This window comes from Atractosteus spatula, chromosome 14 (assembly GCF_055471065.1).
Source record: "Atractosteus spatula isolate fAtrSpa1 chromosome 14, fAtrSpa1.hap1, whole genome shotgun sequence".
Taxonomy (NCBI): domain Eukaryota; kingdom Metazoa; phylum Chordata; class Actinopteri; order Semionotiformes; family Lepisosteidae; genus Atractosteus; species Atractosteus spatula.
The window spans coordinates 18,069,847-18,090,011 of NC_142719.1; the positions used below are offsets into that span (position 1 = coordinate 18,069,847).

The window sequence follows — 20,165 nt, forward strand, 5'->3', positions numbered from 1 at the left end:
CAGCATTAAAAAAAAAAGTCATGATGCAGTTTTAGGCAGTTTCTGGAAGGGAGTTTACTTTTCTGCTGTGACACTACACAGTCATAAGCTGAAGACACATTGATCCAGAACAAGAGGTCCCCACTGGGCTGTAAATTTCTTCACTGGCCAATCTGAGCAAGAGTAATGTAGTAATAGAACAGTGATTTAAAGGGGAACAGCAGTCCCTCTTTCTCAAACCGCTTATTAAATCTTAGCAACAAAATAAATTGACAGGATTGTGAAATGTTACAAATTCTGAATTTGAAGCAGGAAATCCCAATCTTTGTGAAAGTCTAGTCGGCGTGTTGTCACGGCCTGCTGGTCCCATCATGGGGGAGAGCTGGTGTTCTGGAGAACTGGAACGTAAACCGGCCCCGTTCTGCTCACTAGTCACTGTAAAGACCAAATTACAGCCATGTACGAGAGTATGTACAGATTGTGCAGCAGACATTTCACCTCAAAAATATTTCAATATGATCTGCATGCAGTTAGCAAGTAATATGACACTGCTCATACCTGGAAATTTAGTCTATTTTGTGATATAAATTGAAGGTTTTACAAGTTGCTGTCTACATCTTTCTTTCACTGTGGTCTGAAATGCACTCATTAATGCCAATTCTTTCTATCCCCAGAATATAAAAATAGTGCAGGAGTTCCCCTTTAACACCCCTATTCAGCCCAAATTAGCGAGACTCGGCAGCACCACAGCAAAGAGATCTGTGGTTGGATCACGTCTTTTCTTCAGTGTGGGATAAAGTGGGTCCTCTTCTCCTAAATAAAGTGCTTTGAGATGGAAAACGTTATACAAACACAGTATAATGATATTAACTCAGAAACATGGGATTAGTTAAACATCAGTGTGTAAAGACCATTCCTCATTTTTCCCCCCAAGTCAGAAATGGGAAGTTTCAGAATTGGGATACCCTGCCTGTCACTTTGTTTTGTCCACCCCCACCACAGACCATGCACACCGAGTGGGTTAGATTCTTCCCCCAGGTCAGCTGAAAGAAAATACTTCCAGTGCTGCCATCTGCTAAGTACAAAGGCTGGAAATCTGACATCTGGGGAACAGTGCTTATTGTTCATTTCCTCCACAAATCCTGTTTTTACCTGAAAGATCACTGCCCAGGGCGAGAACACATGGGGTTATCTGCCAAGATGAGGGAGATGCAAGATCACAGATATTTTGTCAGGACTCCCTGGCTGGAGGAAAGTACTTTTCAAACTGCACTGAAACCACTTTTACTGCAATGGGGAAAATACAAACTCATACAGAAGAGCCAGGCGAGGTGAAGTCTGTGCTGAAAAAACAGACGTGGAGCCTTCTTCAGCTCCAGAGAGGCCACCCGACCCATATAGATTGTTGGGGAGTTCGTTGTTTACCTACCCACGGATCTCACCCTGCTGTTCCTTGAAAGGGTATCGACTTCATCAGCATGGCTGGGTGGCTTGTTCCACACTCCCACACCCCTTTGTGTAAAGGAGTGCCAACTGTTCTTAGTTATAAAAGTAGTGGCATAGTTTCCATTTGAGTTTTCATTTGTTTGTGTTTCACTGCTCATTTTCAAGACGTCCTCTAGGTTTACTTACGTTAGTAAACTAAGGTTTATTTTGAAAACTCGAATGCTTGTTTGTGGTCCCTATTCAATTGTCTAGGATGTTATATACATCCTGTACAGATGTTTTGGATACTTCTCTTTTAATGGATTTAATCTGAATTTTTTCCTAGATTGATACAAAACAAATAAATCAGGATATATTTGCAATGCTGTTCTCCATCATATTGAGGTGCTGACTGATTAGGAACGCATCTAAATGCCTGAAACACCCTATGAATGAGGAGGCCAGTGGGCTAGACGAGCAGTAAAAGGTTGAATCAGCTATAAATGGTCACTGCAGCACCTTGACATAACTTGAATGGGATGGGGGACATTTGAGAGCCAGGAGGAAAAAACAGAGGGATGTGTTGAATGAGGCTCATGGAAAGTTTTGAAGTCATGGGGCACAAAATTCCTGGAGAACCACGAACACCAACACAGAAACACCAAGGTGCAGGACGGAAATCCATTTTAACTTTGAAACAAACCACTTAAGTTCCGCTACTGGCGGTGAAAACGAGCATTTTACACCAAGAAAGAACACCGCGAGAGGTTACAAATGAGAGGAGGCAATTCGGCCGGTCTGACTCATGTGGTTGCTCCATTTAATAACCATTAAGAAATAAGAAAATGTAATCTCAGCTCTGGTCAGTCCACGTGCGCGAGTCCCGGCGCAGGGCCGAAGGAGAGCCGGGCAGGATCGTTGGCGTCCCACAGCTCCTCGAACTCCCGCAGGAAGGGCCGGACGAAGGCGGCGTCCTCGGTGACCAGGACGTTCTCCTTGTTGCCCTGCACCGCCGTGGCCGTCCAGTTCAGGGAGCCGGTGATCAGCAGCCGCCGGTCCGCCACGGCGAACTTGTGGTGCATGTGAAAGCCCCCCGTCTCGTGCCTCACGGCGATCCCTGAGACACGAAGACATGCCAGAGGGTCAGAGCAGTAAGCCATATCACCCCACAACGCACAGCTGGCAGCCCACTGAAGCTCAGCAGGTGTGAGCCTGGTCAGTACCTGGACGGGAGACTCCTGGGAAAAACTAAGGTTGCTGCTGGAAGAGGTGTTAGTGGGACCAGTAGAAAGCACTCATCCTGCGGTGTGTGTGCATCCTAATGCCTCACTGTAGTGACAGGGACACTGTACTGTAAAAAGGTGCTGTTTGGATCAGATGTAAAACCAAGGTCCTGACTCTTCGTGGTCATTAAAAATCCCAAGGCGTTTCTTGAAAAGATTAGGAGAGTTACCCCGGCATCCTGGCCAAATTTCCCCCTGGCCTTTACCCATCATGGCCTCCTAATAATCCCCATCTCTGAATTGGCGTCATCACTCTGTTCTCCTCCCCACTGACAGCGGGGAGTGTACTGGTGCACTATGGCTGCTGTTGCATCATCCAGATGGGGCTGCAGATTGGTGGTGGTGGTGGAGTGTTCAGAAAAGCACTATATAAGTGTAAGGATTATTATAAAGAGCTGCGAGCTTTACTCCCCGAGATCAGAATGCTCTGGCGCGGGGCAACTGCAGCCAATCCCGTTACAGAAGCCACGTCGCCCTTGCTGAAACACTGTAGGACTCTCTTGTGCACCCCAGTCATGGGGTGTTGGGTGTTGCTCCGAGCCTGACCGAATCCTGGCTGGGCACGGCAGAGCACAGCTACGGCCTGTTACAATGGCACTCGACAAAAAAAAAAAAAACACACCGTGATGCTGATGGTTTACACATCCACCACACCGCAGGGATTAAGGGTCTACAGTTTGTCTTAGTTCAAACAGGGAGTTGTGTCAGTATGTGTAGGCCACAAACGAACAAGAAAGGCTTATTCCATGCTGAAAAGAGAAGAAACACAAATTCTTCGTGTGTCACACACACCTAAAGAAGGCTCCACAGACGAAACGTTTCTTTTCTTCTCTTTTCAGCACAGAATAAACCTCTGCTTGTTCCTTTACTGTTTGGCATTACTGGTAGTGGGCATGCAAAAAGATCCAAGACCTTCACTTATCCAAAACGGCTTGGCTGAGGGGGCCAAAGTCTGCCCACGTGGATAAAGTGGAGGGACACACACATGCACAGATTGAAGAGGCCTAAGGGTAGAAGCTTTTGCTTACAGCTGGGATATCCCAAGTCTGGTTTGAGGGCTGCTTGTCTTTCCTAAACTACAGTTTCTAAATTCCATGTACTAAAGCAGAGACGTGCAATTCCACTCCAGGAGGGCCAGAAGGTTGCTCGCTTTCTATCCATCCGAGCCCTTGATCACCTAATCAAACTCATGATTTGCTTCACTGGACAAGCTGAAGCCTTTCCTTGTTCTCTAAAAGCCGGACATTTACAATGACCAAGAAAACCTGCTTTAACGCTGGCCCTCCTGGACCAGGACTGGACATGCCTTGCGCCCGGGGCCAGAGCTGGCTCATCTCTTCTGTTTGCACTCAGCTGGGAGTGGAATTTTCCAGCCCTAGGAAAGGGAGGTAGGCTGTTCTCTATGGGCCTGGTCATCCCCTCGATTGATGACTCTGGCGTCAAAAGGCCGGTGGGTATCCAATCACTGAAGTTTCAATAACGTCACAAGGCAGGACTCTCAAGGTTGCAGAACTCACAAGCATCAGCCAAAGCTCTGTCTCTCTCCCGCCGAGATTGAATTACTGCCTTGTGTTCTGTCCAGCTGTCCATTAGTGCTGATTTTATATCCTTAATTAAACAGAGAGCAGGACAGAACAGCATCCAGCATCTTCATTTCCTATTCTCAGAGCTTGTCAGCATGTATTTAGCATCAAGACATTTTTGTAATACACTCATGCAGCTAGTCCATTAACCCTAAGACTTCCTAGAACTTGTGTCTGATTAAGCCCACTGGAAAATAAATGGCTTTACTGCAGTGACATCTATCACTTGTGTTTGAATCAATTTCACTATAGCTAATGCCCTTAGCCTTGGAAGAAGGACAATATGCTGAAGAACAGGACCCCACAGTATCTATCTCAGGATTCACTATACTAAAATGGACCTATTGATTTCCCCTTTTATAACAATACCCTGGTCCTATTGTACCCCCTCTCTGCCGTCTCTCCTGGTTATACTTAAACTGAGCTCTTAACCAGTAAAGCTGACTGGCTGCTTTAATTATCTCCTTTTTAATGTATCTGCACTCCATTATTGGGTTCATGATCATCCTGCTGCAGGTGTACTGTTGTACACAGAACACTTTTCAGTCTCTTCTCAGCTTGCTTTCCTAATGACTTCTGCCTTATCACTGTCTGAACAGCTCTCAACAATGTGCAGGCACAGGCCAGAGTAACAGCGACACTCCGACATTAAGCATTCATTGATGGGCATGTTTCCAGTTCGCATTCCAGACACCTGAACGAAAGAAGTTCTGAAACCCACAAACCAGTACAGGCTTGACACATAATTATGTTTTCTTTTTTTTAGAGCTGAAAACATTCTGGGGGAAAAAAAACATCTTGGCAAGTTCAGTAGAGATCACATCATGCAAAACAGAAGAGACTTATGAAAAGCACAGTGATGGCCAACTGTGACCTTGGGTACCGCAGCCAATGGAATCCAATTTGCTGAGTATATTCAGTGGGTGCAGGTCAACTAGAGCTCCCCCAGTTTACAGTGCAGCAGTGACCCCTGAGGCCTGCCAGACACTTGTGAGGCTGCACCTGTCCTCCAGCTGATGCCTGACCTCTGCCAGTGATATTCTGGGACTTCCAGAGGAAAAACCTAAGGAGTTGCCCTGCCTGCACACATTGTACAAGTTGCCTTGATCCGTTTTGTGCCAGGAGGTGGGGCAAGCCGAGAAAATGAAGGATTGCCTGCTACAATTTACACACCTCAGAGCCAGCGCCAGCGCCAGCTATTACGCCAAACAGCCAGACCGAGGGGTTACCTGCTTTGCGGAGGGAGCCGATCTGGGAGCCATCGATAGCCATGTAGTCCTTGTCTGTCAGCACGCGGACCACTACCCCTTGCCGGTGCAGCAGCAGCACGGCGCGGCACAGCTCCTGGCTGGAGAAGGCGAAGATGCAGAGGTCCAAGGTGAAGCGGGTAGACAGCAGGTGGCGCAGCAGGCGGGTGAAGGGTGTCTCCAGGCCATGGGGCAGTCGGCAGAGGCAAGGGGAGACCCTGGGATGGGGCTGAAAGAGGTGCTCAATGCAGGCGACTGTGGTGGGGAAAAACAGGACTTCTTTCAGGGGACGCCCAGAGCAACGTTGGCGCAGGCGGAAGTAGAGCCAGTTCAAGCCTTCCAGGCTCAGGATGGCAACCAATATCCCAATTCCCAACAGCTTCACAGAGTGAATCACAGACATCCTTACACTCCTTCTTACAGCAGTGCCTGGCAAGACTGTGAGGAACCTGGGGAACACAGTAGGACACCAGTGAGGTTAACTGTGAGGAACTTGGGGAACAGTGCAGTAGGACACCAGTGAGGCTGACCATGAGGAACCTGGGAACGGTGCAGTAGGACACCACTGAGGCTGACCATGAGGAACCTGGGAACGGTGCAGTAGGACACCACTGAGGCTGACCATGAGGAACCTGGGAACGGTGCAGTAGGACACCACTGAGGCTGACCATGAGGAACCTGGGAACAGCGCAGTAGGACACCAGTGAAGTTAACAATGAGGAACATGGGAACGGTGCAGTAGGACACCAGTGAGGATGATTGTGAGATCTCACACATACTGGAAAGTAACGATGAAACAGGCAAGAGCTATAAAGGAAGAGAAAACAAAACGTTTTAATCCAAACTCATAAAATCTTTTGTATACAGAAAACACCCCCAACTCTTTGATCCTGCTTTCATGTCCAGCCTGGGAACCTTTCTGTGTGGAGTGTGCATATTCCCTGCAACTGCATTTTCTCTCACAATGCACCATTTTCAGTTGGTAAAGTAGCACAGTGGTCAGCATCGCTGCCTCGCAGGACTGGGGCCCTGGGCTCAATTCTGTACCTGGGGTGCTGTCTGTGTGGAGTTTGTATGTTCTCCCTGTGTTCAATGTTCGCTCGGTTTCCAAGTGCTCTGCGTCGTCCCTCCCACAGTCCAAAGACGTACTGGTAGGTGAACATGGCCCTGGTGTGAGTGTGTGCATGCCTGTGTCTGTGACGGACTGGTGTCCCGGCTGGTATATGTGTGCTTGTTGCTTGCTAGAACAGGCTCCCCTGCAACCCTGTATTGGATAAAGGTTAGAAATTGGAGGGATGGATTCACTGTTTGAAGGAAGGTTCCACAAGCTGTCAAGGTTGACTGGCATTTTAGGACTGATGCTGTATGCCAGTGTGCCTGCTGTGTACCCTGTGATGGACAGGCGGCTCGTTCAGGGTGTGCTCATACCTTGTGTCCTGAGCTGACCCCGACCAGGAATGAGCAGCCTCTCTGATGATGATAATACTGTTTAGTTTAGTGGAGCATGAAGAAGTCACAGTAAAAGTTAAAATACCTGTAACAGAACAGGCTGTCTGTCAGCAGGACCACCTAACCAACGTACAAAGCTCGTACAGAAGTGCTCGACACTTGGGTCCCAAAATTATCATCTTAAATTTGGAGTTATTAAAAAATTTAAAAGCGCAACGAAGGTACGATTAACAGTTGGAATTCATTTGCACAACACAGTGCTCCCCCCAAAAAAATATTTTATGGCGTAACTTTTACAAGGGCAGTCGAGCATTGTACATCCGAGATATCCTGAAATCGCCTCCTCCAAACTGCGCGCGAATCAGATTTTCACGTCAACAGGGGGACCCAAAACGAACGAACAGGACGAAAACTATCAAAACATGTTGGAAAGGCAGATTACGGGTGAATATCGTCCTTTTCCTGGTCAAAATAATTTAGACTACAACGCGAAATAAGAAGCTTTGACAAACCTCGATCGTATCCAACACGCGTTTCACGCAACACTGAGCGAACGGTTCATCCTCTCGCGAGAGAACGAGGAAAATCTCGTCTAGCGAAGACGCACCTTTTGTTCTCAAATAATAGAGGGTTTATGAAAGACGTAAAAATGCTTGAGAACACGTGCTGTAGATGCCAAAATCAAACCCCTTCGTGCAAATTAATAAGACATAACGCCATTAATTTCGTTTGAAGTCGATTTTTTCACAGCAGTACATGTGTATTGTTTATGAGGTTTCTTTATATTGTCTGCTAAGGCAAAACGGTAACACATTTTCTCAATTGAAACAGGTTTTCCAAGCCCCAAAACTAACACTTTATTCAACAAAATGTGAGTGGCGAGATTACAATTTAAATACCTTTCATAACACCTACATGCCTAAATACTAAACGTAATCAAGTAATGACATTCTTCATATCTATTTATATTGACATTTTTCCTCAAAACTATTCTGAATACTCACCAAATCTTTCTTTGACGAAGTTACCGAAATACACAATGTGGATAAGAATCGTCGTTTTTAAATGTTAATGTATACTTTTAAATTACGTGATACCCCTTTAAATGCACCATACACCGATTCTGTTTCCCAAATAAAAACTACAGAAAATGCAAAATACGAGCTGTGTTTCACTTCGCTAATGTTACGACCGTCGGAGCGTTTTTGCCTCACTTGTTCGTCATTCGGAGCCCACAGGTGATGCCGATTGCTAAAACCCCAGCGCCCGTTTTTAACTCGCATTTCAGGCCCTCTGCTGCATACTTCAGCCCGGATTGTCATTTTATCTAGATTGCTGGTTTATTCGGCCCCAGCAGTTAAGATGAGACGTCGGGTCCAGGAGGTATTTCAACAAAATGGAGAAGTAATGTAGCATACAGCAATCACCAGTGTACTGCTCCAAATCAGTACAGTTCACAACGATAAAAGACCATTCTGAACTCAGAAGGCAATGAATCCTTTTCACTAAAGGTTCGGCTACTACTTGGCAAGTGTTAGTGGAACTTTTCTTGGCTGCTACTTGGTAACCATCATCAGAAAGCCCTAGTCCTGGTCATGTAAGGGTGTCCAATCCTGGTTCAGAGTTAATCCAGTTCCATTACAACTCTTAACGAGCCAAATCAGCTGGTCACTAGTTTAACCAGACCAATTTAACAGCTTCTCCCAGCTCTGCAGGAGCTTAAAGAGACCTTGAATGGCTGCAGACACACCGGCCCTCCAGGACCAAGGCTGTAGATCACATAACTTGTGATCAAAACATAACTTGTGATAAAACATAATAACCAGCAGCCATATCTCCCTGCAACTCACAACTGGCAACCCACTGAAGCTAAGCAGGTGTGACCCTGGTCAGTACCTGAATGGGAGACCTTCTGGGAAAAACTGAGGTTGCTGCTGGAAGAGGTGTTAGTGAGGCCAGCAGGGGGCGCTCACCCTGCGGTCCATGTGGGTCCTAATGCCCCAGTATAGTGACGGGGACACTATACTGTAAAAACTGAGGTCCTGACTCTCTGTGGTCATTAAAAATCCCAGGGTGCTTCTTGAAAAGAGTAGGGGTGTAACCCCAGTGTCCTGGCTTCCCATTGGCTGTTACCAATCATGGTCTCCTAATAATCCCCCTCTATGAATTGGCTACATTACTCTGCTCTCCTCCCCACTGATAGCTGATGTGTGGTGAGCGTTCTGGCGCACTATGGCTGCCGTCGCATCATCCAGGTGGGGCTGCACATTGGTGGTGGTGGAGGGGATCCCCACTACCTGTGAAGAGCTTTGAGTGGAGTATCCAGAAAAGCGCTATATAAGTGTAAGCAATTATTAATTATAATTATTATAACTTAACTATCACCAGAAGCTGGGTAGCCCCACTGCCTGATGGCTTTCTCTCCAGTTGAATTCTTACTTAATTTTACCATATTTGAACTAGAAAGAATTTCAGTTACTAAAAAAACAGTGGCAGAATTTAAGATGCTTATAAAACATCAGATTGAACTTGATATCCTTAATGGTTTAAAAGCTGAAACCCATGTATGTTTGGTTAAGCAAGTAAGTTTGATTTAGTAACAGAGCTGCGCTAGAATGAAGACAGATTCTGGGGTGAGCACTCCTGGTCCTGGAGAGCCTGAACCAGCTTGATGGCACCAAGTTCACAGCTTCTCCCACTGCTGAGGCTTTGGAGAGACCTAGGAAACCTGCTGATACCTGTGGCACAACTGGGGACTCCTGCTTTAGATAAGCCACCTTAATGAAACACCACACGAGAAGTAGAAACAGCTTAGCGTGTTTATTGGAGAAAACAAAAATCTCCTCTTTCAAAAACACATGGCTCCTGTGTGGCAAACACAATAAAACACAAACACTTTGCCACAGAAATTAAAACCCTGCTTTTAACGAGGGGGCTAGGATTAAAAGCAATTCAAATGTAAAACCCAGACTGTGCCTATAAGAAACTAATCAGTGCATCCCATAAAATGCTCATTCCAAACCTTTAGATCAGAAACATGTAAAATGTTAAATCCATTGTAGAACAGACCATTTCATACTACATCAAAGAAAAAAAAGACTTACTGAATATGTATATATACACATAGTACACATGCAACATCCAAGTCAATGGACCAATGCAGCAACATTGTAACTCTATATTTCTCTTTTAAACTAGACATCTAGCTGTTTTCTACTCCACTTATTCAGTAGAGGGTCACGGGGGTTAGCCAGAGCCTATTCCAGTAAACAACGAGGTGTAAGGCAGGACACACCCTGGATGGGACACCAGTTCATTGCAAGGCACACAATTTCCCACAAGCCGATTCACTGTCAGAAGTGGGACTCGAACCCACGCTTCCAGGGCAGACTGAGACCTAAACGCAGCGCCTTAGACTGCTCTGCCATTCTGATTCGGTTTTGACAAGGCAGAGCAAGAAACAAGGGACTTAACTGGGGAAGTGGGGGGTGTTTTAGCTAGAGAGCAAGGGAGCTAAAACCGCTTCCTGCTGGGGCGGGTACTGACTGGATTGGACCTGCTGTCCCTCAGAAACCAAGGACTGTGGAGCGTGAGGAACACTCTCATCCAGCCCAACACAGAGTGGGAGCAAGGGATCTTTACAAACCTCAGAGGCAGAAGGAAGGGAGGCATAGCCAGGTGGGGTTCCTCCATGGCAAAGGATTGTGGGCCATGGACACCCGTCCCTTTGCGCTCCTGCCGAAAACTGGACTAACAGTTTCAGAGCCGGGACAGGTATTTGGAGACATGGAATGGGCTGCAACAAGTGGGAACACTCAGGAGGTTTGGAGGGACTTTGTACCGCGAATCCAGTCTTAACGACCACTTGCCCAACAAAATGTTTGATGAAGAACATCCCTTTTTAAATGTTATTAGAATTGTGTTCTTTGTAAGACTTGTATACTTTGCTGTAATAAATTATATTTTCATAAAATACACAGTATGTCTTTGGACTGTGGGAAGAAACTGGTGCAGCCGGAGGAAACCCCAGCAACACTAGGAGAACATACATACTCCACACCGATAGCACTCCAGGAATTGAACATGGGGCCCCATCCTAGGCAACAATGCCACCCCTCTGTTAAACTACAATCAGAGACGTACCTAAAAGCACAACAGCAGGACAGAGAGTATCTTTAATTTTGATGGAAATCTGCATCATCGCCCTCACCTGCCCTCCTTTGAGCCCCAGTCCAGCTCCCCTCGTCCCAGGATCGACTGCTCATAACATAAAATGGACCACGCCGATATGCAAACAAGGTTCTATTCATTTCCTTTAAAAGGCACTTCTGCAGGACTATGGTCCTTCATAATCAAGGTGACCTTTGCTTTTCTAGCTCAAGTCCTTACAAAATGTTGCAGTATCTTAATAATGCAATAGATCATTGATTGCTTAATTGAACCTTCAATGGAAGATCCTACCCCAGGGTCTATAAAAGGGGGGAGGGGTTGACCCTGATTCTCAAGTGCCACATTTGTTTGCTGGTTTTCTTTCCATCTGGAATGTTAATGACATTATTGCACCCAATCAGATAGTGTTTTACAGGTCTTAACGAGCTGCTTCATTGGAAGGTGCCTCTGAACTCAGGCTGGAGGAGCAGGGCTGGCCCCCTCCCGGGTCTCCGGGGTCTCAGATGGTGCGGAGGTTGAGGGCCGTGTAGCAGAGGTTGATCCCGGTGCACAGCAGGCCCAGCAGGTTGCAGAGGGAGGAGAGCCCGTGGTAGCGGAAGAAGGAGGTCCTGAGGTTCTTGTACTTGGGGTCCTGCTCGCGCAGCTTGCTGTAGGCCTCCCTGTTGGAGCGCACGCCCACCTCGGCCCCCAGCCCGTGCTCCCGCTCCACCTCCTGCATCTGCAGCATCAGCTCGGCCACAGCCGGGCTGAACCACTGAGCATTGAGGCCCGCCAGCACCACGGCACCGAAGAACAGGCCCATCTGGAGAGACAACCAACAGGACACAGTGCGCATTGGCAAATCGCCCAGCTCAGGGGTAGCATAGAACAAGCTAACATGGCTGGACTGTATCCTCCAGTCAGGACAGAAGTCACTTCTTACACCAAGGGTTGTGGGAGTATGGAACACACTGCCCAGCTATGAAGCCAGCAGCATCAACATCACTTACAAAACAGGCTCCTCTTGTTTCTAATTGTTCTTATGTGGCCCAGCCTGCATCTAAAAATCCATGCAGGGCTTAACCGGTCAGAATAATTCTTTGTATCAGATAAATGTATAAGATGCATTGATCACAGGATCTAGTAACAGCAACATAGCCTCTAATTTGATAATGAATTATTATTCACTTAAGCAAATTACTGGGAATTGCATTGAAAGTCAGCAATTTGTTTACAGATATTTGCCTGAAAACATAATGTGGCTCATTCGGTTGTTAGTAGCTATTTGATCAAATACCAGTCACCCCATGTTGCGGTGACAGGATTTGATAAAGTTAAAAAGTTGGATGGCGAAATTGATGTAGAGAGAGTTGACCTATACAAACTGCTGTTTAGGTTTTCAAAGCAGCTCAACTGGTAGGTTTAGATCACTCTGATCAGAGACTTTCTGAACTGCAGTTCATACCTAATGTGGCAAGATCCAACTCCCACTACTTGAGATGAGGTTTTATCTATACCATATCACGTGACTATTAGAAGAGTAGCAGTCAAGAGCTGTTGTTAAGGACATCCGGCTCTGCACGGTTAGAAATACAGGAGCTCTACATACAGAATGCATCCAGATGAAGTACCAAAAAAAAAAAATCTTGGAAGTCTCAACCTATGTAGCCTCAAGGCTGGAAAAAAAAGGACCTGCAGGTAAATTATTAACTTAAATAGCCACCATGCGATATCTTTGGGAACAGCATGACTGACCTTGGACAGTCACAGCTTGTTTTGTGGATTTAAAACACTTCAGATGTTTTTTTTAAAGAGTGTGTACACCTGTACAAAAGCACGCCAGTACTTGAAAGAAAACAGGCATGTTCAGATGAGATCAACTACATATTTCTACAATGTGTTTAAAAAGACACACTCCGTGAAACTCATCAATAACCTGTTCCTGGCTGCTTTTGTCAAAGCCCAGCAGTCCAACCCCAGTGGGAGAAGGGCCGTTAGAAAGTTAAGGACTGGTAACCGAGATGGAAGACAGAATTTTCCCAGCTGATAAAAAAAAAAATCAGATGAGATCTTAAAAACAAAAGAATGTAAATGCCCAGCCTTTTTCATATGTTTCAGTAATGTTGTAGTTGATCTTTTGGCACATCAGGGCTATACAGTTTCCTTTTAAAAGGCTCTAAAAGGGAACACACAGCTGCCCTGCCTTTAATTAGCTAAGTAGCTGAAGAACCGTCTCTCCAGGGAGGTCTGCCTGACTGTGGCCAGGAGGAACTTTCTCACTGCACAGGGCAATCCGTCAGTTACACAAAGCCAATGAGACATGGCACTCTGGGTAATCACAGTAGCTAAATAAGGGCAGGACAGCTATCCCATGCCCCCTTTCTCACCTGCACAGCCTCGTGGGTATCCAGCAGTTCCCGGGGGTGGTAGACAGCATACACAGCAAGGTTGAGGAAGGAAGATCCAAGCAGGCCGTAGAAGTAGAAGGGGAAGAGTTTGCTCTGAACTAGGCCGAAGGTGTGCCGGGACACTCCTGCTGCCAGGACAAACCCTGCACAGAGACCGATCGAGATCAAGCATTTCAGCCGCCACCTTGGTTTCTCGCATTCAGTTTTTTTCTGCAGGAGGGCTACTCTGCTTTCACCCGAAAGCTCAGGCAGGGAACCAGGGAGACGCAGGAACGGAAACGCTGGAAAGAAACCAGTGACGCTGGGTGCCAGCCTGAAGAGGACATCTTGAAGGTGTCATGTATAAGATCAGAGGAAAACGAGGCCACGTTTGATGAAAGAAGTGAAAAGGCAACCAAAGAAAATAAAGCACTGATCCTCTGTAACCAGTGACCTGAAACTGGTCTGTTTAACGGTCAGTCGAACCATACATGCTGTACCCCCAACCCTGGTCCTGGAGAGCCCCAGTTCAGCTAGAACAAAGTTAGCTGAAAGTTAATTCACCGACTGAGGGCACTGGAATGCCCCACAGAATGCTGCCCCACTTTTTTTACTTTGAAACTGCGGATTTTCATAATGCAGTCAGATTTTTTGTCGGCACCACAAAATGTCACCAAAAATTCAAAGCAGACTTTTAAAAACTCTCCTCAGATCACCCTGGCCAAGGGCGTAATGCTGTTTGCACATTACACTTGATAATGAAGCTATTATTCCAAACACGTGCTTAATAACATTTACTTTAAGATAATGACTGGATATTTGCTTGTGTGTCAAATGTATGAATTTGTGCGAGACTGATAAATTAAAAAATGTATCAAAATACAATGATTATAGGCTGGCAGCCATATCACCCTGCAGCTCTCAACTGGCTACCCACTGAAGCTAAGCAGGGTTGAGCCTGGTCAGTATGAGACCTCCTGGGAAGCTATGGTTGCTGCTGGAAGTGGTGTTAGTGGGACCAACAGGGGGCACCCACCCTGTGGTCTGTGCGAGTCCTAATGCCCCAGTATAGTGGTGGGGACACTATACTGTAGTGGACGCCGTCTTTCAAATGAAAACCGAGGTCCTGACTCTCAGTGGTCATTAAAGATCCCTGGGAATTTCTCGATAAGGGTAGGGAGTTATCCCAGTGTCCTGGCCAAAGTTCTCCCTTCGGCCTTTACCGTGGCATCCAAATTGTCCCCATGTATGATTGGCTTGCACTTGCCCTGTGATGGACTGGCGTCCCGTCCAGGGTGTACCCTGCCTTGCGCTCATTGCTTGCCAGGTAGGCTCCGGCTTCCCGCGACACCATATGGTATAATGCGGTTTAGCAAATGACATGTCAATGATTATAATACAGTATTTATTGTATCTTAACCCTGTTATTATACCTCAGCAGATTGATTCATACATTCCATGATAAGGCAAAACAAGAGTAAATACGTTTTATTTTGCATTAATAAAATTGTGTATTTTATTCTTGTAATCTGCAGTCAGCTTGTCCACATATTGCCATTTGTTCCAACTGGCAGATTCTGATCTCTCAATTACTTACTTGAACACTTTCTGGGAGTCCTGTGTCAGTAACATCCCAAAGACACTTATTTTGTGGCATTAGGGAATAATCAGCTGAAAACAAGGACTTAGATCCCGGAGGGCTCTCCCCATCCCAAGGAAAGAGTGTGTATAGTGCGGAAGCCTTTTCATTTATAAGCAGGAAAAGACCGATGTAAAGTTCAGCGAGTTCACATTTTCTATGACAAACCTTGCAGATACTGCGCCTCTCATCAAAGTACAACAACACAATGTCAAAAAAAGAGAAACAATATATTCAATTTTCAGACAATAACAGCACACTGAACTGTACTCCAAGTGGGAATGTTAAATAGCTTGGGCTTTTCCACCATGTTAGAAAGTGGCTGCTTGACTTAACTTAGCAGAAATAGTCCTTTTATCTGGTTCTGCTTTCTAGAACTGTGAAACAGCCAGAGATATACAACATTCATGTAGCCCATAACACATACTGTAGCAGCTTCTACTTACTCCTAAACTACTATTTACAGAGTAGTTCTCACAATTGGGATAACTATTCCAATATGGGCTCATCCCAGCGCATCACTATTTGTCCCCAGCTCTGTGCTGCAACACAAAAGTAAAAGACGCAGCAGCATGGAGTCCAGCGCAGCTCTCCCACACCCAGCCCCTCGCCCTACCGGACTCACCTGCGACGAAGGTGACCCAGATCTGCATGCCCCAGGACACAGACAAGACCAGCAGGTGGAAGACTTTCACCAGCTCCGTGGGCTCCCCCTCAGTCGCCATGGCCGTCGTCCCTGCGGACCGGGACGAGAGCACACCTGGTCCATCACAGCGGCGGGTGTCCCGCGGAGCGCCATTCCCAGCCCTGCTGCCGGAGGCTCCCCCGCCTGCAGCCCCTCACGGCCTAACTGAAGCCTCAGTGGAACTTCATCGGAAGATTCGACTTTTTGTCTACTCCAAGACTTTACTTAAGACACGCAGTTGCTGCAAGGCAACCTCCAAGATGTTCAAGAGAAAATATTAATCCTGTCATTAAGGCCATCAAAGGGGAACTGCAGTCCCAATTTCTCAGACCAGTTATTAAATCTTGGTAACAAAATAAATCCATTAATGTTACAGAAAAATGACACAAATTTCAGATTAAGCACAAAATTGTGAGTTTTGTGAAAGGTCTGCAAGTTGTCATGTTGTCACAAACTTGCTTTGAGTTCCTATGGATTGCGACGTGATGCAGCCCTTCCCGCTCACTAGTCACTGTATGATGTAATGTGATGTACTGTGTGCAGCAGACATTTCACGGAAGAAATGTTCCAATGTGATCTGCATCCAGAGGTAACAAGTAGTATTTTTTAGCAAAACCGTCTCGAAGTCAAGAGCAATATTTCGACTGGATTAAAAGAGATTTATTCACAAGCCTGCTTGTTTACAGTGTGATAGGACTGCTTCACTTCACCGGAGGTTTTGATGCCTCATTCTGAATCACAGAACATGGCACTGTGCATACCTGGACACTTCATCTATTTCGTGATGTAAATTGGAGGTTTAACATGTTACTGTGTACATTTTACTTTTATTGTCATTTGAAATGCACTCATCAATGCCGATTCTTAATAAAAAGAATTAATTAATTAAAGAATTATATTTTTTAATTATAAAAATAGCCCCGCAGTTCCCCTTTAAGCATTCAGTTGTGGAACTGAGAGCTGGGCTGGAGCAAAGACCAGCACGTGTGGGCATCCAACATTAGAATTAAACAGGGGCGCTGTAAAGCAGGAGATTTTTAATGGCCACATCCGAAGGTATGAGCCCCAGCTAGCTTGCATGGCAGACGATGCCCAAGGGCCTGCCTTTCCCAGGAGAATCTCAGGCAATCTGCTCCAACAAACAGCACTTCGGAGGAATGTTACAAACAAGGAGAGCCCCGTCTGGTAGTTAGCAGCTAATTGTTCAGAGGAGCACATCCAGCTGTTTCTTGTAAGAAGCCAGAGCTTTGTCTTCAACAACAGCCTGTTCCATAATCCCACCACACTCTGTGTGCGGCTCCTGTTCTCAGATTGAATGCACTGCTACCCAGCTCTCTCTTATGACTGTCTAGTGTGTCCTCCCTGCCAATACTGAACAAGTCTGCTGGGCTGATGTTGTCAGCATCTTTGAGGATCTTTCATACTTGGATCAGGTCCACCCACTTGTTCCGTTTTCTGTTCCCAGACTAAAACCGTTCGGGTCTTTCCCCAACCCGAGTAAGAGGTTCCCTTGAGCCTGGGAAAGTGGCTGGGCAGTGTGTTCCAAACCTCACCTCCCACCTCTTCCCATTACCTTGCCATGATTCGCCATAGAAATAAAAGGGCGGTGTGGTGGCTCTGTGGCTAAGGTTCTGTGCCTGTGGCTGGAAGGTTGCTGGTTCAAATCCCATGACCGGCAGAGGAATCCTACTACCTTGGGCCCCTGAGCAAGGTCCTTAACCCCAGCTGCTCCAGGGGCACCGTATAAATGGCTGACCCTGCGCTCTGACCCCCAGCTTCTCTCCCTGTCTGTGTATCTCATGGAGAGCAAGCTGGGGTATGTGAAAAGACAAATTCCTAAGGCAAGAAATTGTATATGGCCAATAAAGTGATCTTATCACCCTCACTTTCCGGTTCAAGTCGCAGAATTTGAGGCACCTCACATTCTCAGTCTCTCCCTGCTGGTGTGTTTGTGTGCCTCTCCGGCTGACACACGCCACACACACATGCCAGCCCTATCTGAAGGGGACACACGGGGCAGCAGTGCTGCAAGGCTCAAGCACACCTGACAGCTCCTGATTACAGCCATTTCTGCAGGGAGAGAGCCATGAAGGAGAGCCTGACCTCCCGGAGATAAGAAACTCAGTTTCTCCCGTGATCACGGCCAGCACAGCGCCTGGGGTTGCGGACCACAGAAACAGCCGTGCCGGGTGTGCGATGTGAACAGGTACCATTCTCTTAAGGCGCAGCCTTGACTAAGGTGGCCTTAATAACATGGGACAAAACCAGCTGTCTTCTGTATTCAGCACTGGCTGAATGGAAGAACCGAGCAGAGAAGACTACATGGAATTCAGAGTACAAGAATTCAGAATCCTCTAAGCACAGTCAGTGCAGGACTTCTTCTGAATGAACAGCCAAGCACACGAGTGAAAGCTACAGGGAAGAGCATTAAAAGCTGAGAGCAAGCAGCAACAATTTACACAAAGGGTGGTAGGAGAGTGGAACAAGCTACCCAGCCATTTTGCTGGAGCCGGTGTGCTCATTTCCTCATTTATTTCAAGAAACAGCTGGATGAGATCCTGCATGAATTAGCTATGAACCACCACACAGGCTAGATGCACTGACTGGCCTCCTCTCGCTTGTAATCGATCCGAATAACTGTTTCAACTCTTTGTTGAAAGGTGCACGTGTATTTTCGCTGTCGAACCTTTACCATCTTCTAAAGGAAAACGACAGTTTGAATGGGTGTCTATTCGCCTTTCAAAAGGAAAACTCCGTCAGCCCAGACCCAAACAGAGCGCAATGTTTATTAAAACGATGTTTATTAGTAAAGGCAATGAATGCAACGTCTACGTGAAACCGACCGTCGCAAAGATGAGTCAGCACGGCACCGTTGTAGAGACTGCAATTTTTTTAATGTGGTTTCTCTTCAATAACAGAAACGGATTAAGTTATGCTTAGTGATTTAACAACAGCAACAAAAATCATTCTCCTGCCCATTGTCTCGTGTCAAAATCCTAACAACAACACTACAGAGAGGTCGCAGTTATCCGTCGCTTTAAAAAACTCCGTTCAACAGGCTCAGGTATACAGTTTTTGTGCTGTGGCCAATATTACTGGTTGGACGCCTGCCTTACGTTTGGTTTGGAAGAACTAAGGGTCAGTATGGACTTTGAGTTCCGTGAACTAGATCACAAATTGTTTGGTGTCATTCGAATCTCATGTTTACAGCGTCAGCTGGTCATTTCTTAAGTACTGGCTACAAAGTTTCGCGTACACTCTACAGTACGTCAAATTATTGGCAAGGCATACGTGATCTGTCGTTATATAATACGGCGCCTATCCCGACAGCTAATGACAACCAAGTCCCTCGGATAGGAGTAAAATTAAAATCAGAAACGAAACTTTGCAATACACCCGCGTCTAATTCCTCTTGGACACACTGCCCCAAACTACAATATTTTTATTAAAAAAAAACATTTTTAAAAACGTGACACAATTTAAGCCAACCGTAAAATAAAGGAGCAACTGAGTTTAACAGAATACTTACTAGTCCTTTGTAAACTTAGAAAAATGTATTTCTTTCGTCGGCAGAAGTCCTGTGAAGATATCAATTGGACATTAAACTGCAGGAGTCGTGCCCGCGCACCCTCACCTACTTCACCAATGAGACCCTTGCCCCCCCTTCTAACATTAACCAATCAAATCTCTTTATATTGAATATTAAACAGAACCGTTCTTCACAGGAGCCAATCATACACGTAAACAAACGTATTAATATACATAAACATGCCCCTTCAGGTATGCCATACGGTGGCTCGTAGGACTCAAACTTCCTCTTTTTCAAAACGTTTTTTTCTTTGGCTTTGTTTCCAGAACTATGCCAATTCACTATTCTTGCTTCTCCACACTTTGTTTAATTTAAGTGTCGTCTAGCTCCGGTCCTGGAGAATCTGTCTATGTACGTTAATACAGCAACCCCTGGAGAGCGGGAAGAAGTTGCTAAACTGGTTAAATTAAACTGGTAACGAGGTGGGATGACCAGTACGTGACTGAGCCGCACTGACCCGAGACTAAGAAAACATTTCAGTCAGCTGAGCCCTTACTCGCGGAGTGATGCAGCACTACCTGCATCACAAAATGTATTTGGATCAAACTGCCCCATCCACGATGGCGAAGCAGATTCAAGGGGATCGTCTCTGCGGACGAGAGCCTTGGATTCATAAATTAGCGCAACCCAGTGAACGAGATGGATCTGAATGGTCTCCTCTCTCTGCAACGTTTGTCTACCAACTTCTGTTCTTACCATCGTTTAATAGCGATGGATTTGTTAGGGCGCTCCTTACAATCCTGCTGATAA

At 46.1% G+C, this 20,165-nt stretch overlaps 2 protein-coding genes across 3 annotated transcripts; both read right to left on the reverse strand.

The window, feature by feature from the left end:
- Positions 1-2,207: 2,207 nt before the first annotated feature.
- Positions 2,208-6,766, reverse strand: pld6 (phospholipase D family, member 6). Its single transcript, XM_088931563.1, has 3 exons — positions 6,297-6,766; positions 5,500-5,966; positions 2,208-2,521 (listed from the first exon to the last, which is right to left on the reverse strand). The coding sequence occupies exons 1-3, from the start codon at positions 6,701-6,703 to the stop codon at positions 2,268-2,270; spliced, it is 1,128 nt and encodes a 375-aa protein (XP_088787689.1). The 5' UTR covers positions 6,704-6,766; the 3' UTR covers positions 2,208-2,267.
- Positions 6,767-9,767: 3,001 nt separating this feature from the next.
- On the reverse strand, positions 9,768-19,477 carry tmem205 (transmembrane protein 205). 2 transcript variants are annotated; one of them, XM_088931564.1, is made up of 4 exons: positions 19,356-19,477; positions 15,767-15,877; positions 13,503-13,666; positions 9,768-11,938 (listed from the first exon to the last, which is right to left on the reverse strand). In XM_088931564.1, exons 2-4 carry the CDS (start codon positions 15,864-15,866, stop codon positions 11,636-11,638), a joined length of 567 nt encoding a protein of 188 aa, XP_088787690.1. In that variant the 5' UTR covers positions 15,867-15,877; positions 19,356-19,477; the 3' UTR covers positions 9,768-11,635. The 2 variants fall into 2 exon arrangements, with proteins under 2 accessions (XP_088787690.1, XP_088787691.1); XM_088931565.1 differs by having other exon boundaries at positions 15,767-16,079; positions 19,356-19,433.
- Positions 19,478-20,165: the final 688 nt, after the last annotated feature.

Coding starts and splice junctions, on each gene's coding strand:
- pld6 (XM_088931563.1), bottom strand. CDS start 6,703: ATGCACACACTCACACCAGGGCCATGTTCACCTACCAGTACGTCTTTG. Junction 5,967..6,296: donor TGTTTCATCGTTACTTTCCA/GTATGTGTGAGA, acceptor TGTGTTCCCCAG/GTTCCTCACAGTCTTGCCAG. Junction 2,522..5,499: donor CGGCTCCCTCCGCAAAGCAG/GTAACCCCTCGG, acceptor TTCGTGTCTCAG/GGATCGCCGTGAGGCACGAG.
- tmem205 (XM_088931564.1), bottom strand. CDS start 15,866: ATGGCGACTGAGGGGGAGCCCACGGAGCTGGTGAAAGTCTTCCACCTG. Junction 13,667..15,766: donor CTGGGTCACCTTCGTCGCAG/GTGAGTCCGGTA, acceptor GTCTCTGTGCAG/GGTTTGTCCTGGCAGCAGGA. Junction 11,939..13,502: donor ATACCCACGAGGCTGTGCAG/GTGAGAAAGGGG, acceptor TTGTCTCTCCAG/ATGGGCCTGTTCTTCGGTGC.